The sequence below is a fragment of the Haliaeetus albicilla genome, chromosome 7 (assembly GCF_947461875.1).
Source record: "Haliaeetus albicilla chromosome 7, bHalAlb1.1, whole genome shotgun sequence".
NCBI lineage: Eukaryota > Metazoa > Chordata > Aves > Accipitriformes > Accipitridae > Haliaeetus > Haliaeetus albicilla.
In genome coordinates, this window is record NC_091489.1 from 7,440,629 (window position 1) to 7,461,008 (window position 20,380).

Here is a 20,380-nt window from a genome sequence, read left to right on the forward strand (position 1 = left end):
AGTGTCAATGTTAAGAACATAGTCAAATCACAGTGATAAGTAAAGCAGTTTTCAGTCCCCAAGATGTACAGCAGCAAGGCTCTGCTGTGCCCTTTGAAGTGCTCCTTGATGGCCTTGCTTGTGTGCATTTTCTAGGCAGCCCAACTAGAGCAAGCTGCCCTTGAAAAGCTCTTTGGAAGATGTAAAAGGTCTCTATTGTCTGTAATGGAGGGAGAGGGAACCTTGTTACAAGTTTGTGTAGTAATTGCATTATTTTTTTCTCGTATCTGAGGTATACATCTATTTCTCCCTTGGGAGTTGAAGCAAAAGAACAATCTCAGTCTTTGCCAGTTTCCTAATGGGTTGATGTTCTGTCCCACATTACTTTGCATGATAAGATTGTATATTGGACATCAAAGGAGGTATCAGAATACAAAACCAGATTCCACTAACGTATTAGGACAACACAGTCACATTTCAGTGAATAGATAGTGTGTGAATCACACGCTGTACACTGCATGCTTTAGGAATTTGAGATGGCTGCTTTGTGACATTAACGTAAGTTTACTGTTCAGAGGTAGGTGGTTCCTATAGGATTTTTCATTGGCTCAAACAAATGTTAGAATCAAACATCAGATTGCCAGTGAAGTAAAGAATTTAAGATTTGTATTGTGTGTTAAAGCATGTTTCATTTTGTTTGTGTATCAATCGTTGTATTTGGGTAGATAGTTTCACTTGGAAAGAGTTTTGTAACATCTTGGCCACAAGTGTGCGTTGTGCCCCATAGCATACTAAGGAGGACAGCAGAAGTTCTGCTGGATTTTAATCAATATATCCAAGTGTATGAATAAGCATTTGAACTTCTATTGAATAGTATGGCTTACTTTATGATAGAATTAATTGTACATTTTAATCTCTAGTTGATGAAAACCAGACAATTTGGCATTGCACATATGGGAAATAGATAATTGTTGCATATGTGTTTGTGTTATAGTCAGTGTTGCTTATTTCTGTCTATACCTCGTGTTGAATTATAGGGTTATTTCAGGATTCGAAAGGTATACTAAATTCACAGAAAGATGTCAAAGACGTTAATTGACTTAATATGGTGAGTTGGCATCTTTTTGTCCACTGGGTTGTCATTAATCAAATATTTGGATGTTGCATAATCTGCATGTGCTCTTTATAACTAATTTCATACACTTGTTGTATATGTCTTCCTACTCATCCAAGATGTTGAAGTTTCTTCCAGATATTTGTTGAAGCATCAGGCAGGAAGACTAACCTCCAGCATGGGCAGGCTCAGTTATGCAGAAAGAGCATCATGTCCTTCCTGCTGCCTGGTGGCTTAGGTGAGAGAAAGGACACTACAGTTAAAAGAAGGTGACACTTTATGTAGCTGAATTCAAATACGGACAAAGTCATCTAACATATTGAAAATATCCAAATTTTAGTGGGCTCCAGCCTTGTAACAGCAATCAGTCCTAAATCAGAGACATTTGTATGGTTGTCTTTCTCGCCTTTACCTAAGATGCTTTCACTGGACCACAATGCCCATCTCTGGACCCATATAGTCCTTCTGGTAAACGGAGACCTGTTCTTCATCCCTGTGTCTTTGGGCAGTTATTGGATGGAGGCTGCTTTGCTTTGATCCCAAGTGAGCTGCCTACGCATACGCCTCTACAGTTGAGCGCTGCTGCCGGGTTATACATGTGCAGCCCAGGGCATGTGGATGTTTTTAAAGTAGCTCTAAAAACTCAGGTTCTATTGCTTCACGATGTCATGAATCTTAGAGTAGATGGTAACATAGTAATTTTGTAGTAGTATTCCCTCATCCTTCTTAGTTTCTGGTGTTATGAAATCCTGATACCAATTTCTTTAGCTTTACTATATGAAGTGGACGGAAGATGAGTTTAATACTGGTTTTAGTTTGTTAGCATTAAAATGGGACCTTGGGCTATATTGTTCTAGGTGAATTAAGAAATCGTTATGTGCTTTTGTAAATATCAGATGGAATCTGACTAACTTTTTTGAAGGTTAAAATGATTTTGTATGATTTTTTTCAGTTTCACACTTCCTATGTAGCTGTATTAGAGACAGAAAGAGGGGGTGTATCACAGCACTTCAGACCTTTTTTTTCTGTCTGTTTCTTCAGCTTCTATTTCAAAAATAGGCAGGGAGAGCTGTGCCTGTAATCTGGAGTGAAGTACTGTTATTACAGTAATTTAAAACAGTCCTTCAAAATTTGTCCAAAAAGAAATACAAGTCCAACAAGAAGGAAGCCAATGCTAAAGATTTTGAGAGTGACTACAGATTTTTTTTATTTATGAATCTCCCTTTTTTGGTGTCTAACCTGGGTAGGTGTTCATACAACCTTAAGCCTGATTTTCAGTGAGTGTTAGGTGTGCAATGTATTTTGAAAATATCCCATGTCATTTGCCCTGCTAGTTGTAATGCCTACCAAGGTAAATTTGCATGTCCTATCGGTTTATTCTTTTTTGACATTACTCACAGTTAATCTGTTTCTGTAAACAAAACTAGCAAATATGTGCCAGGCTTCAACTGAAATTTTGGCTGTAAGCACATAGTAACGATTGCTGTGTTTACTCTGAAAGAGCTCTCATGCAGTGGCGGAGTGCTCCAGCCCCATTTTATAGAAGGAGATTTGAAAGAGAGACGTGACTAAACCGCAGTGTGGATGCAAACCATTAGGGTCCTGAGTTTACACACACACGTGTCAAAATCAGGAACTTTGCTGGAGTCCACTCTGCCTCCTCTCTGGCTAAAAATACCTGGATTTTCTTTGCTGGGGACATGAGGTGCCAGCAGGAAAGAATAAAAGAGTGCAATCCATGCCCCCATTCTAACAGAGGATTCAGGATGTGGCTGGATTTTGTACGTGCCCTGGAGCTAGACATAGCCAGAGAGTTTAAGGTTCTTCAATGTCATACAAAATAGTCTCAGATATAGAAGGAGGATATTAATTTAGGTCACTCAGCTCAACTAAATATGATGCTTTTTGTCTACCTAGTTTACTTTTGTACCTTGGCGTGTAGTTTTATTAGCTAATTGAAGGGAAAAATGTTACCTAAAATTGATACTTCCCCAAATAGAAGTTTGCAAGCACCATTCTACACTCATCTCTCTCTCAGGATTTCAATAGCAAACAGTGGTCTGGCTTTTCTGCTTACTGCAGCGTCAGTTTGGTCTGTTGATGGTTATTAAAAGTAAAAACAGGGGTTTCAGTAAATGTTCCATGCACCGTTTCTCCTGTTAGGTGTATGATATCTTTCAGAGCCTAGCAAGGTGAATTTGCCTATTAGCAGATTTCTAATGAATGCATTCCTTTTTAGTATTGTTCATGGCTAGTCTGAATATGCAGTAAACATATGCTGTGCATAATGAAATTCTTCCATCCAATGTTGTATTGTACAATGTTCCCTCAAAGTGGATATTCATAAATACTTATGTGATAAGACTGTTCATACTTCAGTGACCAAGTAGCATCCTTCTTTCTAGAAAACTTATAGTCCGTTCTAGGAGAACAGTATGATTTTCTGCTTATTATCCAAAGGCAAGAAAGCAGAACTGTATCTTCAGTAATCTCCTTCAACCATGTTGGAGTAGAAGCTTATACAATATAAAGGAGATTGGGGTTTTGGGTTCTTTGCCTTATACTCCTATCTAAGCCACCAAAATCCAGCAAGACCAGTATACAGTATCAGCCAAGAAAGTAAAACTCTGTGACAACACTAAAAAGAAAAAAAAAAAAAAGAAAATTTACGCTGATGCTCTTCCTGGCCTGTTTTCAACGCAGATTGCTAGACAACCTGATCTCCATCCTAGAAGTAGTTCACAGCCGACTGACATGTATGTGGCCAGTGATGCTGTTGCATGTTCGTGTGAGTCTGTAAGTAGCAAAGCACATATGGGAGCAGTCAGTACAGCAGTTGTGATACTTGCCAGTGTGATGTTCAAGCACTAACACAAGATGCTTCTGTGAGAGTCAAAACGTCTGTCATCTGTTCAAAACTCAGTCAAATCTTGTTATCTCGTCCTGGAGCTATCATTTCTACAACAGTCCCAGTTGTCCATGCGCAAATAAGAACAAGCCATGTGAGCTCATAGTGCTCCCCGTTTGATATCTCTGACAGTAACACTACTCTATCATCGTGTGATTAGTGGGTGTTTAGGAGGGATTGAGGAAGTAGGTTTTTAGGCAACTGCAGCAAGGAGGACCTTTTCTGCACCAGCATGACACATACAGAGATGGTTCGCCCTCTCAGTGCCACTAAGTAAATCTTTTTCATCTCATCTCCTGAAGTTGTCTGGTAGAGAGAAAAGTACAGAAGACTTTCCATCTAAGCTACTTGCATCCCTGCAAAATATTGGTTTCAAATCTACCAAGAACTTATTTTGATGCCCAGTTTTGAGAACATTTGAAGCTGTTAAATGGAATCCACTAATTGGAATATCACCATATTGAGCAAAACTGGCCTTTTCAAAGCAAGTCATTCTCTCCTGTGATTGCTGCACTTATACTAGTCACCTTTCATATAACTGCCAATATGTTGGATAATGATTTTAGCAATTAAGGAATTACATATATGTGGGTATAAGAGGTACTCTGTCTTTGCCCAGGCTTCTGAGGCCTTGAGTTAAATGGTGCAAGATTAAACAGGTGTTGGAGACCTGTTATCTTGCTCTTTGGAGTAGAGAAGACTGTGGCCGAGCAGTCTGCATCCTGCCAGTTCATCGGACACAGTCAGACAAGATGTATAACTTTGCTTTCTTCTTCCTTCTGAGCAGTGATTTTAATTTGCAAAATGGCTGAAGGGGCCTGCACCTCCACTGGGAATTTCTTGTAGTTCATATATGGAAAAGGTTGAAAAATTCCTGAAGCTTGTGATACACAGGTAGGAACAGGAGGAGGTGAGAGAAGGGAGAATAAGCACTTTCTTTCCTGCCTGTTCCCTTACATCCCCATCCGGCCAACATTGTTCATCACTTATCACTGCTGGTGAGAAGAATGTCTGAGATGGCAAGTTGCTGCCTGTATTCCGCAGTGCTGGCAGGGCAGTGTACCTTTTTTTGAGAGAGAGAAAACTCCAGTCAAGTAAGTGGCATGCTAAACTGGACAAGGTATTTAACTAGGTACGGCAGCTGGAAAGTCTGGGACCCACACTGGTACGCTGGTGTCGTGGTTTAACCCCAGCCGGCAGCTAAGCACCATGCAGCCGCTCGCTCCCTCGGGAGAGAATCGGAAGAAAAAAAACCAAACAAAAACCCCTTGTGGGTTGACATAAAGATAGTTTAATCAGACAGAAAAGGAACGGAAAATACTACTACAACTACTACTACTAAGAGAATATACAACTACGACTACTATTAATAAGAGAATATACAAAACAAGTGATGCACAATACAATTGCTCACCACCCACTGACCGATGCCCAGCCAATCCCTGAGCTGCCGTGCCCCCTGGCCAACTGCCCCCAGTTTATATACTGGACATGATGCAGTATGGTATGGAATACCCCTTTGGCAAATTTGGCTCAGCTGTCCTGGCTTTGTCCCCTCCCAGTTTCTTGTGCACCCCCAGCCTCCGCTGGCAGGGCAGTATGAAAAGCTGAGAAGTCCTTGACTTGGCATAAACACTGCTTAGCAACAACTAAAACATCAGAGCGTTATCGACATTATTCGCATCCTAAATCCAAAACACAGCACTATACCAGCTACTAAGAAGAAAATTAAGTTTATTCCAGCTGAAACCAGGACAGCTGGTCTAATGAGATCAAAGCCCAGGTGTTTCTTTGGGCAAAGCCCATCATATTTTTTTAAAGGAACATCAATAAGAAAAATAACCACCTCACTTGTTCATTGAGGAAACAAAAACCATATGGAAATTTGTCCAGCATTCAAGATCAGGAAACAGCAATCACTGAAAGAGTCATGTACCATCTAATCACCTGGGGGAAAGTGGTGTTCCTTATTCTGCATATTGGTGTCTCTTGGAAACATCTGCTCTTGCTCCTGATTTTCTTTAATGAGAGCATAAATGGTGCTGTGTAATTCACCTTTTCTGTAGCATTGTCTCTTGGGCGTCTGTCGTGGGAGTCTCATTTTCCCTTCCTCTGCATGCTATGTTCTACTAATCTTATTTGTTCTGTCTATGGTGTCTGTGCCTCTGATGCCTTCTGACTTCTCTGGATTTTTTTCTGGTTTCCTGATGAATTTACTGAGGAAGAATAAGTAATACTGATCATATTTGCAAGGAAAGTACTATCAATTCATATGTTTTTACTTTTACAGGGATCACTAAATTTGCTCAAGTAGGAGAGTCATTCTGGGTTTGCTCATAAATTGTTGATTCGCATAAAATATTAGAAGGTCCATTTTGGAAATAAAGCCTGATGTGCTGTGTAGTATAGTAATACAAAACTTCTCTCAGTAATTTTATCATCCAGCCTGTGGTTTGTGGTAGATGTCTTGGACTTGTGTGATCTTTCATGCAAACAATTAGCTCAAGTTATTTTGTTTCTTTAGAAATTGAGGATTCATTCAGCATCGGCCACTGGCATCCTTCTCACTCGGGTTCTGTGCAGGCTGCTTCGCTGTCCCATGTGAATTTCCTGAGTCTGGGTTCTTCAGGCTGTTACTGCTCTTGGGATGGTCCATCTGTACACATGAGGAAAGGACCTTGGGCCTTCATTGGGTATTACTTGGGAATTCTCCATTTATCTTTTAAAAATCGGAACCTGGGCTGTGTAATATCTAATTTCAAGTGGTTTCTATTGGAGAGTTTGTCTTGAATCCTGCTTTGGGGCTTTTTTTTTTTTTAAGCCCTTTTCCAGTTAAAGTAAACTTTATTTTGCTTTTAAGTTCACTGGGCAGAGGAGCAGGCATGGTCTTGTATTTACTTATTTTGTGTTACAGCAAATATGATTCTAGTTTTAAAAACTATATTTCAGAATACAGATCCAGAATACAGAGTATTACTGGTTGATGCCAATGCATCATATGCCCCCTTCACCGGTTTTGTTGTTTATTCTTGTCTTAAGCAGAGACATTTGGTGGATTTTTTTTTTCCATCGAGTTCCTCAGCAGTTAAAATCGCTCAGAGGGGAGCTGATAAATAATTTACAGCCATGTATTTCTAAGTGCAATGAATTTTGCAGGTTGTAGGTTGATCTAACAGTTGTGTGTTTATAAATATAACGATGAACGTTCCAATTCAACCTAATTTATGTTTTGGCTTACACGTTCTTATTAGAGTCATTGGGAAAAGTGGATATTGTCTGACTAGCTGAAAGGTTGAGTTAATGTTTTTGAAGCCTCTTCTCATTTGTTTTTCTGAAGCAAAGTTAAGTTCCATGTCTTGAAGCATACTATGGTGAGTGGAACTGTAGCAGAATTTGCTCTTCAGATATCTATCCCTATACTTTAGTTTTACATGTTATGTATTTTGTTTTATTTTGCTATTTGTGCTCTTTTTTTATGTACATTTTTGGAACACGGTTGCTTTTCCTTTTTATGGTTGAAAGATACACTCTGCAATATTTCTGTTGCTCAGCTGCCCAGTAGGTGAGCAGCAACATCCTGGCACTGATGGCTGGTTGTCCTTCTGTATTTAATCCCTAATCACCTGGCTGAAAGGGGAGTAAGAAAGCAAGGAGATCGTGCCTGCGTCTTGGCAGGGATGTAAGAGACTTACCCTGTAGCCTGGGCACGCTGTTCATGTTACAGTCTAACCTTTAGCATCAAAAGCTAGCTTTTGCTCTGATGTTCACAATAAATTGCCAATACATTGTTCCTGATTTTTTTTTTTTTCCCCCCAGTAAAGAACAAAATTCTGAACGCAGTAAGTGTACCTGATAGTTAGGCATTAAGTCATAGCCTGTGTAATCTTCTTGGAAGTTTATTACAGAGCAGGTACATTTAATGGTGACTGCGTGTCCTTGTATGTGAAAGCAATACGTGCATAATGGGATGAGAAGACTGTGGTAAATCTACTCGTATAAGTAGTAACAGGCACTCATATACTGCTTATTATTACGCGGAGCGGAATATACACCCGCTGTGTATTCCAGGCTGGGAAATTACCACCTCCTCTGCATTAATAAAGACGTCAGTGCCCGGGTGGGATTTTGTGGAATCTGTGATGGGAAGGGTTCATTCAGGGAGCTACCCTGAACTTGCCTGATTGCTATTTAAAGCTCAAGTGGCTTACACAGGTAGGAATGTGTGTGGCTGCCAACAGCCTTTGCCAGCACGAGGCCTGGCCCCGCTCGTGTCAGGACAGCTCTTTGCCAGGCAGAAGGTAGGGCAGAGGAACCAGCAGTAGCACCAGCTCCCTGGTGTCACAGGGCAGGCGAGGGAGGGAGGTCAGATAATCCGGTGAGCGCGAAAAATTTTGGCACTGACAGTTATACCAACCAAATTGCTTTTTTACCTGTGTTTTGCTTGTGGAAAGGGTTTTTGTGTACCTATAGATACCTTTTTTTTTTTTTTTTTTTTTTGCTGGGACAGTTGCCTCTGCTGCAGGAGCTTTAGCCAGGAACCAACAGAACTGTAGTGGCAAAGGGCTCCTAGGCTTGACCTGGGTTACACCAGGGCAGAACAGTTGTAAGCAACCCCAGAAGATATATTTCTGTTGCAAACCAAGAGAATTAGAGAAGCGATCAGAAGGAGGTGCCGAGAAGAGAAAGGCACAAAGCAGACTGCCACTGTAGTTATCTCAGGCTGGGGGAGACAGCAGTGGCCCAGGCATAGACGAGTCAGAGGCTGTAGGAGAGTATAGAGCCCAGCACTAATTGTAGCCTTTCCAATCTGACCTCCTTTTTAATGGCACCATACATGCCAAAATATTCTTTTTCTTTTTTCTTTTTTTTTTTTGAATGCTTTTCCAGGTACATATAGACTGTGGTGAGCTTTAGACGGAAGAGAGGGACAGAGAACCTGCAAACAAAGCAGGTAGTGACAGGCATGACCAGCCACCATAGTTCACGGCAGAGTCCAGACATGCAATTAAAGCAAAATGTGTCTCTCTTTTAGAGCAGATTGACTGGAGTGGTATTGTCATTTAACCTCCGAGAGACTTCTCAGGCTGTAGCAGTGTCAGCTCTCCCTGGGCTTATTTATCTGAGTCATTAATAAGTCATCAGAGTCATTCACTTGCCATATGAGGTTATGGGAGAAAGGCATGTCTGGGTGCTCCTCGGTAGTCAGAAAGGAAAGCCTGCCAAGGACAAGGAGCCCTGTGCAGCAGGCAGAGAAAGCTCTTTGGTCTCTGGATCACACTGAGGTTCATTAGTTTTTGAAGAAAAGCTGAAAAATGTGATTATGTTGGGGGTGTGTGTGTGTGCAGCTGTAAGTCTGCATGCTTGCAGTATTGTAAGCAGCTCAAAATTACAGCCTGTAAATAGATGTACATATTCAACCTCTTAGAAGGGCTGTAGCTCCCTGCTGTAGTACAGTAAGAATAGTAATACTTACCATCTAGATTGGGCTTTCTGTTTTCAGAGCTGTGCCAGCGTTAGGTATTTTAACGTAAAGCCGGTGTGTAATCTGTGAACAGGATTTTAAGCTTCTCGATTTCAGGGGGGACATGCTCCCCAGAATAAAAGGGGGTTCAGACCCTTCTCCGGCAGTGGGCTCACGGCATCTTTCAGCCTCCTCCCAGGAGAGACTCTCACGCAGGAGCCGATTTCTTCTCAGCTCTGACCACCGTAGCCCTCGGTAATTATAGCAGCGCTGAAATTCCGAGCTAAAAACAGAAGTGCAGCATGTGCCTATTCCCCATGTGATTCGGAAACCAGGAAATTGAAAGAGCCTGCCTGAGAGGAGGGAGAGTGCAAAGCAATAGACACATCTAATATTTATCTCAGACCCGCTACGCTGGGACGCAGGAGCTGTCATCCGCTGGAGCTGATTATCCATGCAGCCAGAGCCCAGCCTGATTGGATGTAGTAGGACCTAAGGCGACGGGGAGAGGGAGCGGGGAGAGAGTTCTCCTCGCCGCACCGAAATGTAAACAGTGGGAAGCGAGCGGGAGTCGAACGCCTTTACGCTCCGGAGAGCAAAGCCGCCGGCTGCGGGCTCCCATGGCTCCGGCGACGTCCCTCTCGCGGGTCTAGCCGTGCCCGGCTTGAGGAACGGGAGCAGACACCTCGGAGGATCTCCCGCCCGTGGATAGAAACAGGGGCCATCGGGATGCGCTAGTTTTCTCCGGCGACGACGCAGCTCCTTCGTGCGCCGCAGCCGGGACGGGGCGATGGACATGAACATGAAGAAGTTCACGGTGCGACGGTTCTTCTCGGTCTACCTCCGCAAGAAGTCTCGGTCAAAGAGCTCGAGCCTAAGTAGATTTGAGGTAAAATTCGCCTTAACTTTGTTAAATGCAGCAAATACTGTGCTGGTATCGGAGAGACAAGAGAATGCCTGCGCTTGCTGACACGATAAATATTTAAAGGTGATCTTTCCCAGGAGGTGGTGATGTTCGCGCCTGATGTTCTTTGTTTCAGTGTAATTCAGTGCTTTTTCTCGGTAGTATTCTATACATTGCATAATATATTTGGTGTGTTGCTAAGGATCCTTTTATCAGCCTGGCAGGGGAGGAGGAAGCTGGTTCAGGACATCGTGAAGTTGTAGGAAATAATTATGGATCTACTTAAATTAGCACAAATGGCACCATACTTTGTAATAGCCTCATATTTTAGTTTTCCTCCCTTGCGCTTGTACCATTCTTTTTCAGTGCCAGATTTCCAAATAATTAATCAATTTGCTAGTGCCTGTTATATATATGGTATGTTAGATAGGGATTTTCTTGCTTGTTTGCCCATAGGTTCTCATACTTGCACAGATTTTTGCATTTATCCTCTCTCCCATGCATCCTGGTTTGGGTTTGTTTTTTTTTTAATTATTATTTTGTCATAAGGAGAAGTTGTTCTTCAGGCGCAGCGGGGGGGGGGGGGACAATGTCAAATTAAACCTACAAGGATTTAGCTGCGTGGGGAGATGAAGGCAGTTCAAGTCAGAGATAGGGGCAGATAGGAATGTGCGAATGGGTTAGAACCAGGATTTCTGCCTCCCTTCCTCGAACCATTGTTCTTTAGCCCTGTATTTGGAGCTGTGAATAGTCGGCAGGATGTGAGATCAATTGAATAGATGTCAGTTATATTTACGTTGCTCACTTTATCATTGCAGATGATCTGCAGCCTCTGCATTAAAATAGAGGTAGAGGGGGCCCGATTCCCCTCTGCCTCACGTTTGTTTTGTGCTGGTGTACTTCAACTGACCTCCGAGGAGTTACTCTGGTTTGCACCATATTCCCAGGAGGAGGATTAGTCTCATGCTGTGTGAATACATTTTAAAATACTATTCCCTTAGTGTCCTATTTAAAGTACCAGGTAATTGTTTGAACATAAAGTTCTTCATGTGTCATTGCTTAAACAGGACATGCAGAAAAGCAGAGGTTTGGGCTGGTGTGTTTTGGTTTTTTTCTTTGTTAACTCTTTAAAATCAGCTTTTATGAAAAATGATCATGTAAGGTACCTAATTTTATTTCACTCATCGAATAGTCGTGCTGTGCATTTAATACACACTAAGAAATGAAAGTTGTTAAAGCTCCCTCCTTGCACCAGCCCTGTCCCTCTGGGACTGAGGGGAGAGGGGGGGAACCCTTCCTTTCCCCCTTGTGAACCCAGAATTGCAAAGGCTAAGCTGAAATAGATGTTCCTTGTAACACACTGTAAATTCACTAAGCTCATGCTCCGCCAGAGCCGAGAGAAAGCAGACCTGGAGTTATGTGAAGGAGTTCCGAGAGGGACGAGCGTCTTCACGGGCTGCCGCTGTCAGGGCGGGATGCTGGGAGGGGAGGGGGGATTGAGAAGCAGAGCCCCACCAGAGCTCCTAACTAGTCATTTGACAGAGCATAGTTTGGGAGAAACAGATTCCACCACACTAACGATTTAACTTACTGGGTAATCTAGCGTGAGTGACCAGGACGACTCAGCATTTGTAACAGGCTGGAGCCTCGCTTCATTTAAAAAAAGTCTTTACAATCCCCTTGATCATCAGTATTATATTAGCTTTACTGGACTTTTTCAATGTCTACGAAATAGTTTTCCCCTGTGTGAGTTGTCTTGTAATGATTTTTTTTTTCTGATTTTACATAGTTTGCTTCATGAAGCAGCCTGATACATACCCTATTGCATGTGTAAGTTCAGAGCATTTTGTCCACTTCCCTCCTTTCTCCCTTGATTTGGCAGTAATGACCAACTTTATGCAAAGGAAGTCAGTATTATAATGCAACAGAGAACAGGGGTTGTTCCAACCAGGAAGAAAAAATGATTCATAAAATCTGTTCTGCTATTTAAGTGTGAAAATCATCAGAGATGTTCTTGCTTAGAGGGGAAAAACCAAACATGAACATCAAGCCCCCTCTGTGATTTCCATCCCTGAGTACTTCTGTGTATAAATTTGTAATTGCAGGCTAATGAGTGCTTGTCAGCCAAACAGAAAGTGCAAAGAAGCATGTTGGTAGTTGGATTTTTAGAAGTCAGGCTATTCTTCATCCTAATAGGTGGATATTTTTAAAGAGGCAGTTAAAAGGCACAAGTTATTGCATCATGGAATGAGTAAAAGTAAAATAAAGGGAAGAAATTTGGAGAAAAGATGTGTAGCACTGCTTTGTTTAGTGTGCATTAGCTAGTGTACCTGGCAGAAGTTATGTGTTGCTAGATGTCATCTGAAATTTGGAAGGGGACTGTTGTTCCTAGGTTGTGGGGGTTTTTTGTTGCAGTGTTCCTTTGGCCAGGCGGGAAAGGGGGTTGAAGAGTTTAAGATAGATACTCCTGGATTCAGGCATTTGATATCTTTAAAATACCACTATTAGAATAGGTTCAAAATAACATAATATTAGTTATTAATATCATATGATGAAAAACTAATTAGTTATTAATATCATAGAATTAATTACTTTTTCTACTGTGGTATTCTGCTATGCTTTAAATTCACTTGCAGTGAGCTTCTTAACTTACAGAGCAGGGATACAGATGCAGAAAATGACTTAGCAAATCATAGCTTGTAACTTGACCTTTACTTAATCGTTTCATATGCCAATATCATTGCTGTATCTGAGACAAGAAGATCATTGCCTTATGTAGATAGCTGGGTTTTACACTTTGTCCTGCTAAAGGAGGCAGAGCACACTCTGATAAATGAGATATTACAGGGGTTTTCTTTCGTCTTGCCTAAAATGTGTGCCCTCTTTATTATTCTGGGAAAACCTGGCTGAAATTTGAACTTATTTGGCTACACTTTCGGGTTTTCAGTTTATATTATTTTTCAGTATGGCCTGCATTGCCCTTCATTTATAAGGTATCTAGTGATATAATTTTATTAAATGTGCAGAGCCAAGTTTTGCCCTTCTGCATGCACATAGAGTTCTTACTGAAGTCAGCTGAAAATCCAGCAAAGTCAATGGGAACTGCATGTGTGCATCCGAGGGAAGGGCTTTGTTTATGGTTCTTGCTGAGTGTTGATGAACATGAATGTGAAACCATCAGGAGAAAGTACGCACAGTGCGGATCTGCTAAAGACTTTGAGCCCCAGTGGAATGCATCTTATGGCAGTGAGCAAGATCCCTTGATTTATAAATCAAAAGTTAAATATGCTATTTGAATAAGCTAGGAAAGACCTAAGCATGCAGAGAATTTGATTATAATTTATTCCAGTGAAGCAGAAGCCTTTCTTGGTGTTTTTGAGAAAATGACCAATTAAAACATTGCCCTTGATTCTTTTGGGAGATGTTTCCAACTTTTGCATTCCTGACGTATTTTTAATTTGTTATTCTTATTTTTTAATTTGTTATTCTTATTCTTTAATTCTTTTAATTCTCGTTTCGTCTTACTGGTAATGGTGAATCCAAATTCTGTTTGGTCTATGTATGGGGCTTAGAGCCTAGCAGAGTTCTTGCAAATTAATTCAAAATTAATTTGGAGCCTGGTGGGTCTCAGCATAGTCAGTTGTGAGAGGCAGGACCTCCTGTGGGTGATGCAAGTGTGGGTCCTCCTTGGGTTCCAGCCCTGGCATGTAGAAAATAGAAGCAAGCCTATGCAGTCTGGTAAGAAATAGTGCAGAAGGATTGGCACTGGCTTTATAATACTTTGTTATGAGAGATTTTCAGTTCTAATCTTAGGCTCTGATTCTGATTTCCTACAGGCTGAAATTACAGCAGCCTTAGGTAAGTGGTCAGCAAATGCTGAGCTAGACCGCTCCTTTTGCACAGCGGGCTGGAGCAATGCTTTTCTTGCAAACGCTTGTGAACTCTTCTGCGCTTGTATAAAGAACAATTCCGTTCTTTATCAGCAGTATGTCCTTTATTCTGTCTCCTCTTTTTTATTTTTATAGGTCATCATTTGGTAGAGGAATATATTCTTTCTGTCAAACGTTAGACAGAAAGAGGCAAGTTAAAGAACGGAGATGGGAGTTAACAGCCCAAGATCAGCTCTGCAAGGTGTAAGTCCCGAGGCAGCTGAAGGGTCTTTTTTTTGCCCTTGGTGTAATGATCATCTTTGTGATGTGTGTTCTTGTTACAGCAGAAGTTACCGACACTATTGTAGTCTGACTTCCCCCAGCTGCATGCAAGACTTTTCCGAGGAAATGCTGCAATTCTTGTAGTCTTGCATGGCTTGCTGGGGGGAAGGGAGGCAGGGCAGGGGAGGGATTGCAGGAGGAGCGTGTAGTCCATCAGATAGGTCACTTGAGGAGCCAGGAAATCCAATTTTCAGGCTCATTTTGATAACTTGCTGTGTCATTACAGATGGCTCAGACCTCTGTGCCGTGCATTCCCCATCGGTAAAATGAAAATTATGATGATTATTCAAGTCCTTTGATACAATTCTACCTATTTACATCGGTTTTGGTGGTAAGAGAGCTTACTCACATGTGTACCCATTCGTAATAAAGAAATTGCTCCCCAATTCCCCAAATACTTCTGACTTTATCCCAAATAAACAGTCTCTTGTGTCTCAGACCTGCTATGTGCTCCTTCCCACAAGCCTCAAATTAACTGCTGAGCTACAGAAAGGGAAAATTAAGCAGGTAGACATAGGGATAACTTCTCCACAGAAAAGTCATAGAAAAAGAGGGCTGGGAGGGATCTAAAAAACCTTAATCTGGACTCCCCCTCCTCCTCCTTTGGCAGCATCAGCTATAACTAAACTATTCCACCAAACAAAGATGTTTTTCTAACCTATTCTTAAAGGCCTCCAATGGTAAATGCCCGTAACCTCCCCAGGAGGTATACTTTGTGACATTATCCTTAGCATCTGAGAGTTTTTCTGATGTCTAACACAAGTTTTTCTTATGGCAGTTTAAGCCTGTGTCTTCTTGTCCTGCCCATTGTACCTGTGAAAAAGAGATTGTTTCCTTTTCTTTGCAGGAGGATTTTTATGCATTTGAAAGCTTTTCAGGTCCCCTTTCCTCAGTCTTTGCTGCAGAGTGGGAAAAATGGCTTTTCTCCTTTCTGAAAGTTAGGGACTTTCAGGAGCAAGACCTCGTACCAGTTGCAGTAACGTTGTTAGGGAGAAGCTCTTCCTTTCTTTTTGATGCTAATGGTCCCTTGTAAAAATCACTTTTATTTCAAAGGACCCCACCCTGTCAAAGACCAATCCAAATTGTCATTTTATGCTCCATTTCCACCATCTAAATGCCTGCACGATGCCTTGATCTGATGGTATTTGGCATGTAGTCCCGAGCTGACGGACCCTGTCCATGGGCTCTGATGTCGGATCAATTGTGACACACATCACACAATTAAACACAGACTCTGGTCACGCAGCCAGGGCACGTGCGTGTTTGGGCACGGAGCGGGGGCCTGACGTCCTCATGTAACAGAAGAGGGTCTTCATTCGGTTGTGGGATGGGTCCTGTCCCATCAGCTGATGGGACACGCACGTGCTGACCTGACGTGACTGGTGATGACACGGCGGTACGGTGAACACACGATCGCAAACAAACGATGAAATGAATGAAACGGAGAGGCCGGTGCCTCTCCGCTGTGGCTGTGGGCCAGCCAGGCAATGCCCTGGTTCCCTGAGCCCGGAGCATCTACGTACGGGGGGTCGGGAGGACGAGAGCTGAACCTCGCGGGCTGGTTGGGACCTGTGGGCAGCTGAGCCCCCGCCTAGCAGTAATTTGGAGTAATTTGGTTTCATGCAAGTGGAAAACGCGTAATTTTAATCTAGACGTTCGCTTACAATGTTACGGCCCATCTGACCCTGTGGCACAAAAAGTCTCTTCTGAGAGGGCTGAGCTACCTCCTGCACCTGTTTTTATTATCAGTAGCATCTGATTCACCCGTTTTTCTGCTAGTCTCAGGAGAGGACTCCTTTTGTGTGTGCCTTTTGCATTTGTGTCCTCACAGGTAACTGGAAATATTTCTAAAGTAAGACAGAAATCAGAACAAAAAACCTCCTTATGTTTATTTACCCGTTACTCAAGTAGAAATACTTTTCATCTACTTGCTAGTTATTTCCTTGTGTTGACTTAACAAGACTTGCAGTCCCAGTTCTGCACTGATTCTGTTGAAGTATTTGCTGTTAAGAAAGACTCAAAGTACTGCGGAGAAGCAGCGGTTAGCTCCGTGCTCAGGACACACTCTCTCGATCTGTGTGTGCGTGTGATGCCATCAGCCCTCACACAAGGCACAGTTTGGCTTCCTGGAGAACAAAGTCTCAGGAAAGGGAAAAGAATGAGTGGACCACTGAATCTGCCGTGAAAACAGCTTCCTGGCCGAGGATGCGTAAGGAAGCAAGCAATACATCTGTTCGAGGTCCTCGCAGCACAGTTCTACCGTTCGCACCCAGGGAAATCCCTTCCAGGCGAACAGTTTGGGCTGCGGGTTCCCTCAGCGGGTGCGTGGGTGGTGACGGGGCAGGCGCAGCGCGGCTTTGAAGGGGGCAGCCATCCTTTGGCCGTGGAGTCTCTCCCGCTGCTTGGAAAAGTGCTGCCAGTGTCGGTGTTTCAGCAGAGCCGCTTTCACTGTGGGGTGCAGGAAAGCCTAGAGCTCTCTTCTAGCTGAGCGCCGGGGGTTCGAGGAATACTGGACATGCAAACCATCGAGAGCGCAGAAGACAAAACTGCGAGGTTTCCCGTGAGGAAAACCTTCTTCTCAGATTGCCGTGGTATTATTAGGCATTGTGTAGCAGTGTGCGGGCAAGAAGGGGAGATACAGGCTGCGGTGTGCTTTCAAATGATAAGTAATGATAGTAATCAGCTAAATGCCAGATAGCTTATGAAACCTAAATAAGCAAGCTCATATAAACTCCAGGTGTGACTAAAGGGTGTCATGCCTCTTTCCTGCAGGGCCAACTTTGGACCTGTGCGTGACTGGCAGAAGGCAGTAAATCGTTCTCTTCAAGAGTTGTTAGGAACAAACTGAAGGCTTTAGAAGGGTGGGAACTGAGTGTGTGGGGTTTATTTATAAAATAGACCTTTACCTGTTATTAAATAACAGAGGCTACCCCATCCTGCTTGTTCTCAGAAGCGTTACCCTCCAGACAAGTTTGTGGTACCCTTTTGTGATGCCCAACAGGGTAATGTCAGCTCATGGGGCTTCTTTAGGGATATCTGAGTCCTGGGTGGTGTCTGCTCCTGCTACACGTTATGAATAAAAAGCAGTGGTTAGCTGAGAGTTATGGTAAGCAGGAAAAGAGGGTTTTTTTTCTTGTTTTGTGTAAACATGTGCAATATGTTTTTATGCACATGTATCTACATTCAGGGTCTGGGATTTGATGTTGTGGTGGGTTTTTTTTTTTTTGAAGTTCTGTAGAACTCAACAAGGAGAAAACTGGTATGATTAGACATTTTTTAAAGTTTGTATGGAAATTTAGTTTAAAAATTACAGAGTTTAATACAGGCTGCTGTTTCTACTACAAATAATGAAATAATATTTAAGGATAATAATAATAAAAAAAGACATTTCTGTTCCAGAAGAATATTAGAGGTTGGCCTTAAAAACTACATCGAAAACTTAACTCCATGCTGAATTTGTGAGTCTTTTCTATTATTATTTACAAGACCGAGCCTTAGATATCTCCATATACAAATTAACACGGAGATGTATTCCAGACTCAAAGCTTCACCATGTCCCTAGGAGAGAAGGAATCCAATAATTGTTTCAGCTAGCAGAATGGCACAGGCTGCTGAATGCCATAAAGAGTGAATGAACTAGGTGGTGGTAAGAACTGTTGAAAAATGCTCAAAAATGTTTGAAAAAGTTCAAGCCTATTGCTTTGAAAGATGTGTGCATTGTAGAACATGCTTTGGGATTAGGCCTTTTTTGGGGTGGCAATGCTCTGGAGAAATTGGGTGTGTTCTTAGCATTTGTCAAGCCTGAGCATCCCAGAAGTCAGTACTTTGGTCCCACGTTCGGACGGAAGACTAACTCTGCTATGTAATTTATATGTAAAGTGGCCAGTGCTGATAAATGATACGAAAGAAAACCTCCATAATACATGCTTATACAAGCAATTCTCCTGACAAATAAGTAAAAGGCTTGGGCGGATATTTGGTTTTTTGGTCAGGGGGAGAGAGTTTTCTCTTTTAGTGGAAATTTCTGTTGTTTTGCTAGTGAATAACAAAGAAAATCCTGCAGCAGTTCAACTTTGTCTTCTCCACTTCCACGTTGAGGGCAATTAGTGGACAGGTCCTGTGACTCTGGCAGATATCTTTGCCTTTAACTTCTGCATCAGCACATCTCCATGCCAGCCTTTCCTGTATGAGACAATCTCTGTCTGTGACTAGAAAATGCCTGGGACAGCAAATAAGTGTTGTAATTGCATTCATTTTAAAGTCATCTGTCTAAATATCTTAAACCCTGCTGGATCTGCTGCTAGTCTGTACAGTATCTACTTTATTCCCGCATGATTATGCATTGCAATTATTACTAAACTATAATATGAAAGCAAGGCTTTATATTAGATTATTTCCATGACACAGTTCAAGACCATTTCATATCGCTGAATTTGAATTTTTGATTATGAAATGCGTGCAGATGTTAAATAGTACATACTTCAAAAGTATTTTAATAACATTTCATAGTGTTGAAAAGACTTGAAGCTTTTTCTTGGCAAGTAAAATCACTAATTTTTCTTCTGAAATGAACTCCTTAACATTTCATTAAGTCAGTACTATTAAGATAGCTAAACCAAGACATTTGCAAAATGCAAATGGTTTTCATGTGATGGCAATACAAAGGAATTTTCAAGTGTTGGTTTTTTACGGCTGATTTCAAACACATTGCAGTGCCTTAATTTGAAAGAATATATGCCTCTCTGGAGAAGACGATGTATCTGTCCTTGTTTTCCAGAGTCTCATACCCTTGAGAGTTACCTTCTCCTTTGTATGTGGCAACCAGTGAATAGGCACAAAAGAGGAAAGGCAAGTTAATCTGTTAGTCTTAGCTCTTACTTCTGCACTCTGTCAACTTCTCCTCAACTTCTCGCTCCAAAGGAGGACCACGTGTTTAGGCTCGCTCGAGAAGCGGGTGGAAGGGTGTTACGTGAATGCACCCAGAAGCAGCGCTGGGTGGTGTGAAGGCAGGAAAGCCCCCACTGAAGCAGGCACCAGCTAACTCCTCTCCAGCGCTGCAAAGTTGTCTAGGTTTATGATGCCTGCCAGTTTGAGGTAATGAAACTGCTTCATTTTCATTACTGAAGCCTCCTTTGTTCATGGAGTTTTAGCAATTGTGAAGCAGAAAATATGTAAAGCTGCTAAAGCTGAAGTTGGGTCAAACTAAGCTGAGGGGAAGCAAGGAGAGACTTTGCTTTCTCCTTTAAAGACTTTCAATGTACATTGTCGTTAGTTTGGTGGCTAACTGAAGCCTTTATGTCATCAGGATGAGCACTTTGGGGACATTAGCTCAGGTCTGAAAAAAAAAGACAGTTGCAGGTACCCTGTTAACTGCAAACTGATACAAGAAAAAAATAATCAGCAGTGTTACCAGAGCTGGAGAGAAGCCACAGTTTCCCATCATCTGTAACTGAGAATTTATTTTCCCTGTGATTTCAATTTTTTTTAATTGCATTTGCAGAATTGAAGAATCCTTACTTAAAAGCGTACTTCAAATACACCAGAATTTTTTTTTTCCCCACATTTTTGTGAAAAAGTTAATGCCACATCACAGTATCTCGAGCAGCAATGCTGGTAAGGATAGTGGGGAACAGAACTTACTATGCCTGCAGAGTAAATGTAGATAATATTTACTCACCTAACTTCTCTCTGTTCCACCAGTGCAAATATGGCAGCATCCAGATGTTCTGTTTTCCCTTCCTACAGGCTGTTAATGCCATCGATGCTACAGCATCCCTTCTTGCACAGCAGAGAAATTCAATCT

The 20,380-nt window shown here is 42.0% G+C and overlaps 1 protein-coding gene across 3 annotated transcripts in view; it reads left to right on the forward strand.

Annotated features, from left to right (window-relative positions):
- RPS6KA2 (ribosomal protein S6 kinase A2) overlaps positions 1–20,380 on the forward strand; it is a 308,863-nt gene that overhangs the window by 119,280 nt on the left and 169,203 nt on the right. The window contains exon 1 of one of the 3 annotated variants that reach the window (XM_069786871.1): positions 9,456–10,351. The exons of the other annotated variants lie outside the window; for them this stretch is intronic. Coding sequence (XP_069642972.1) covers positions 10,253–10,351 — 99 coding nt within the window. The 5' untranslated portion in view covers positions 9,456–10,252. Of the gene's footprint in view, positions 1–9,455; positions 10,352–20,380 lie in introns of those variants that run through there. 3 annotated transcript variants of the gene reach the window in all.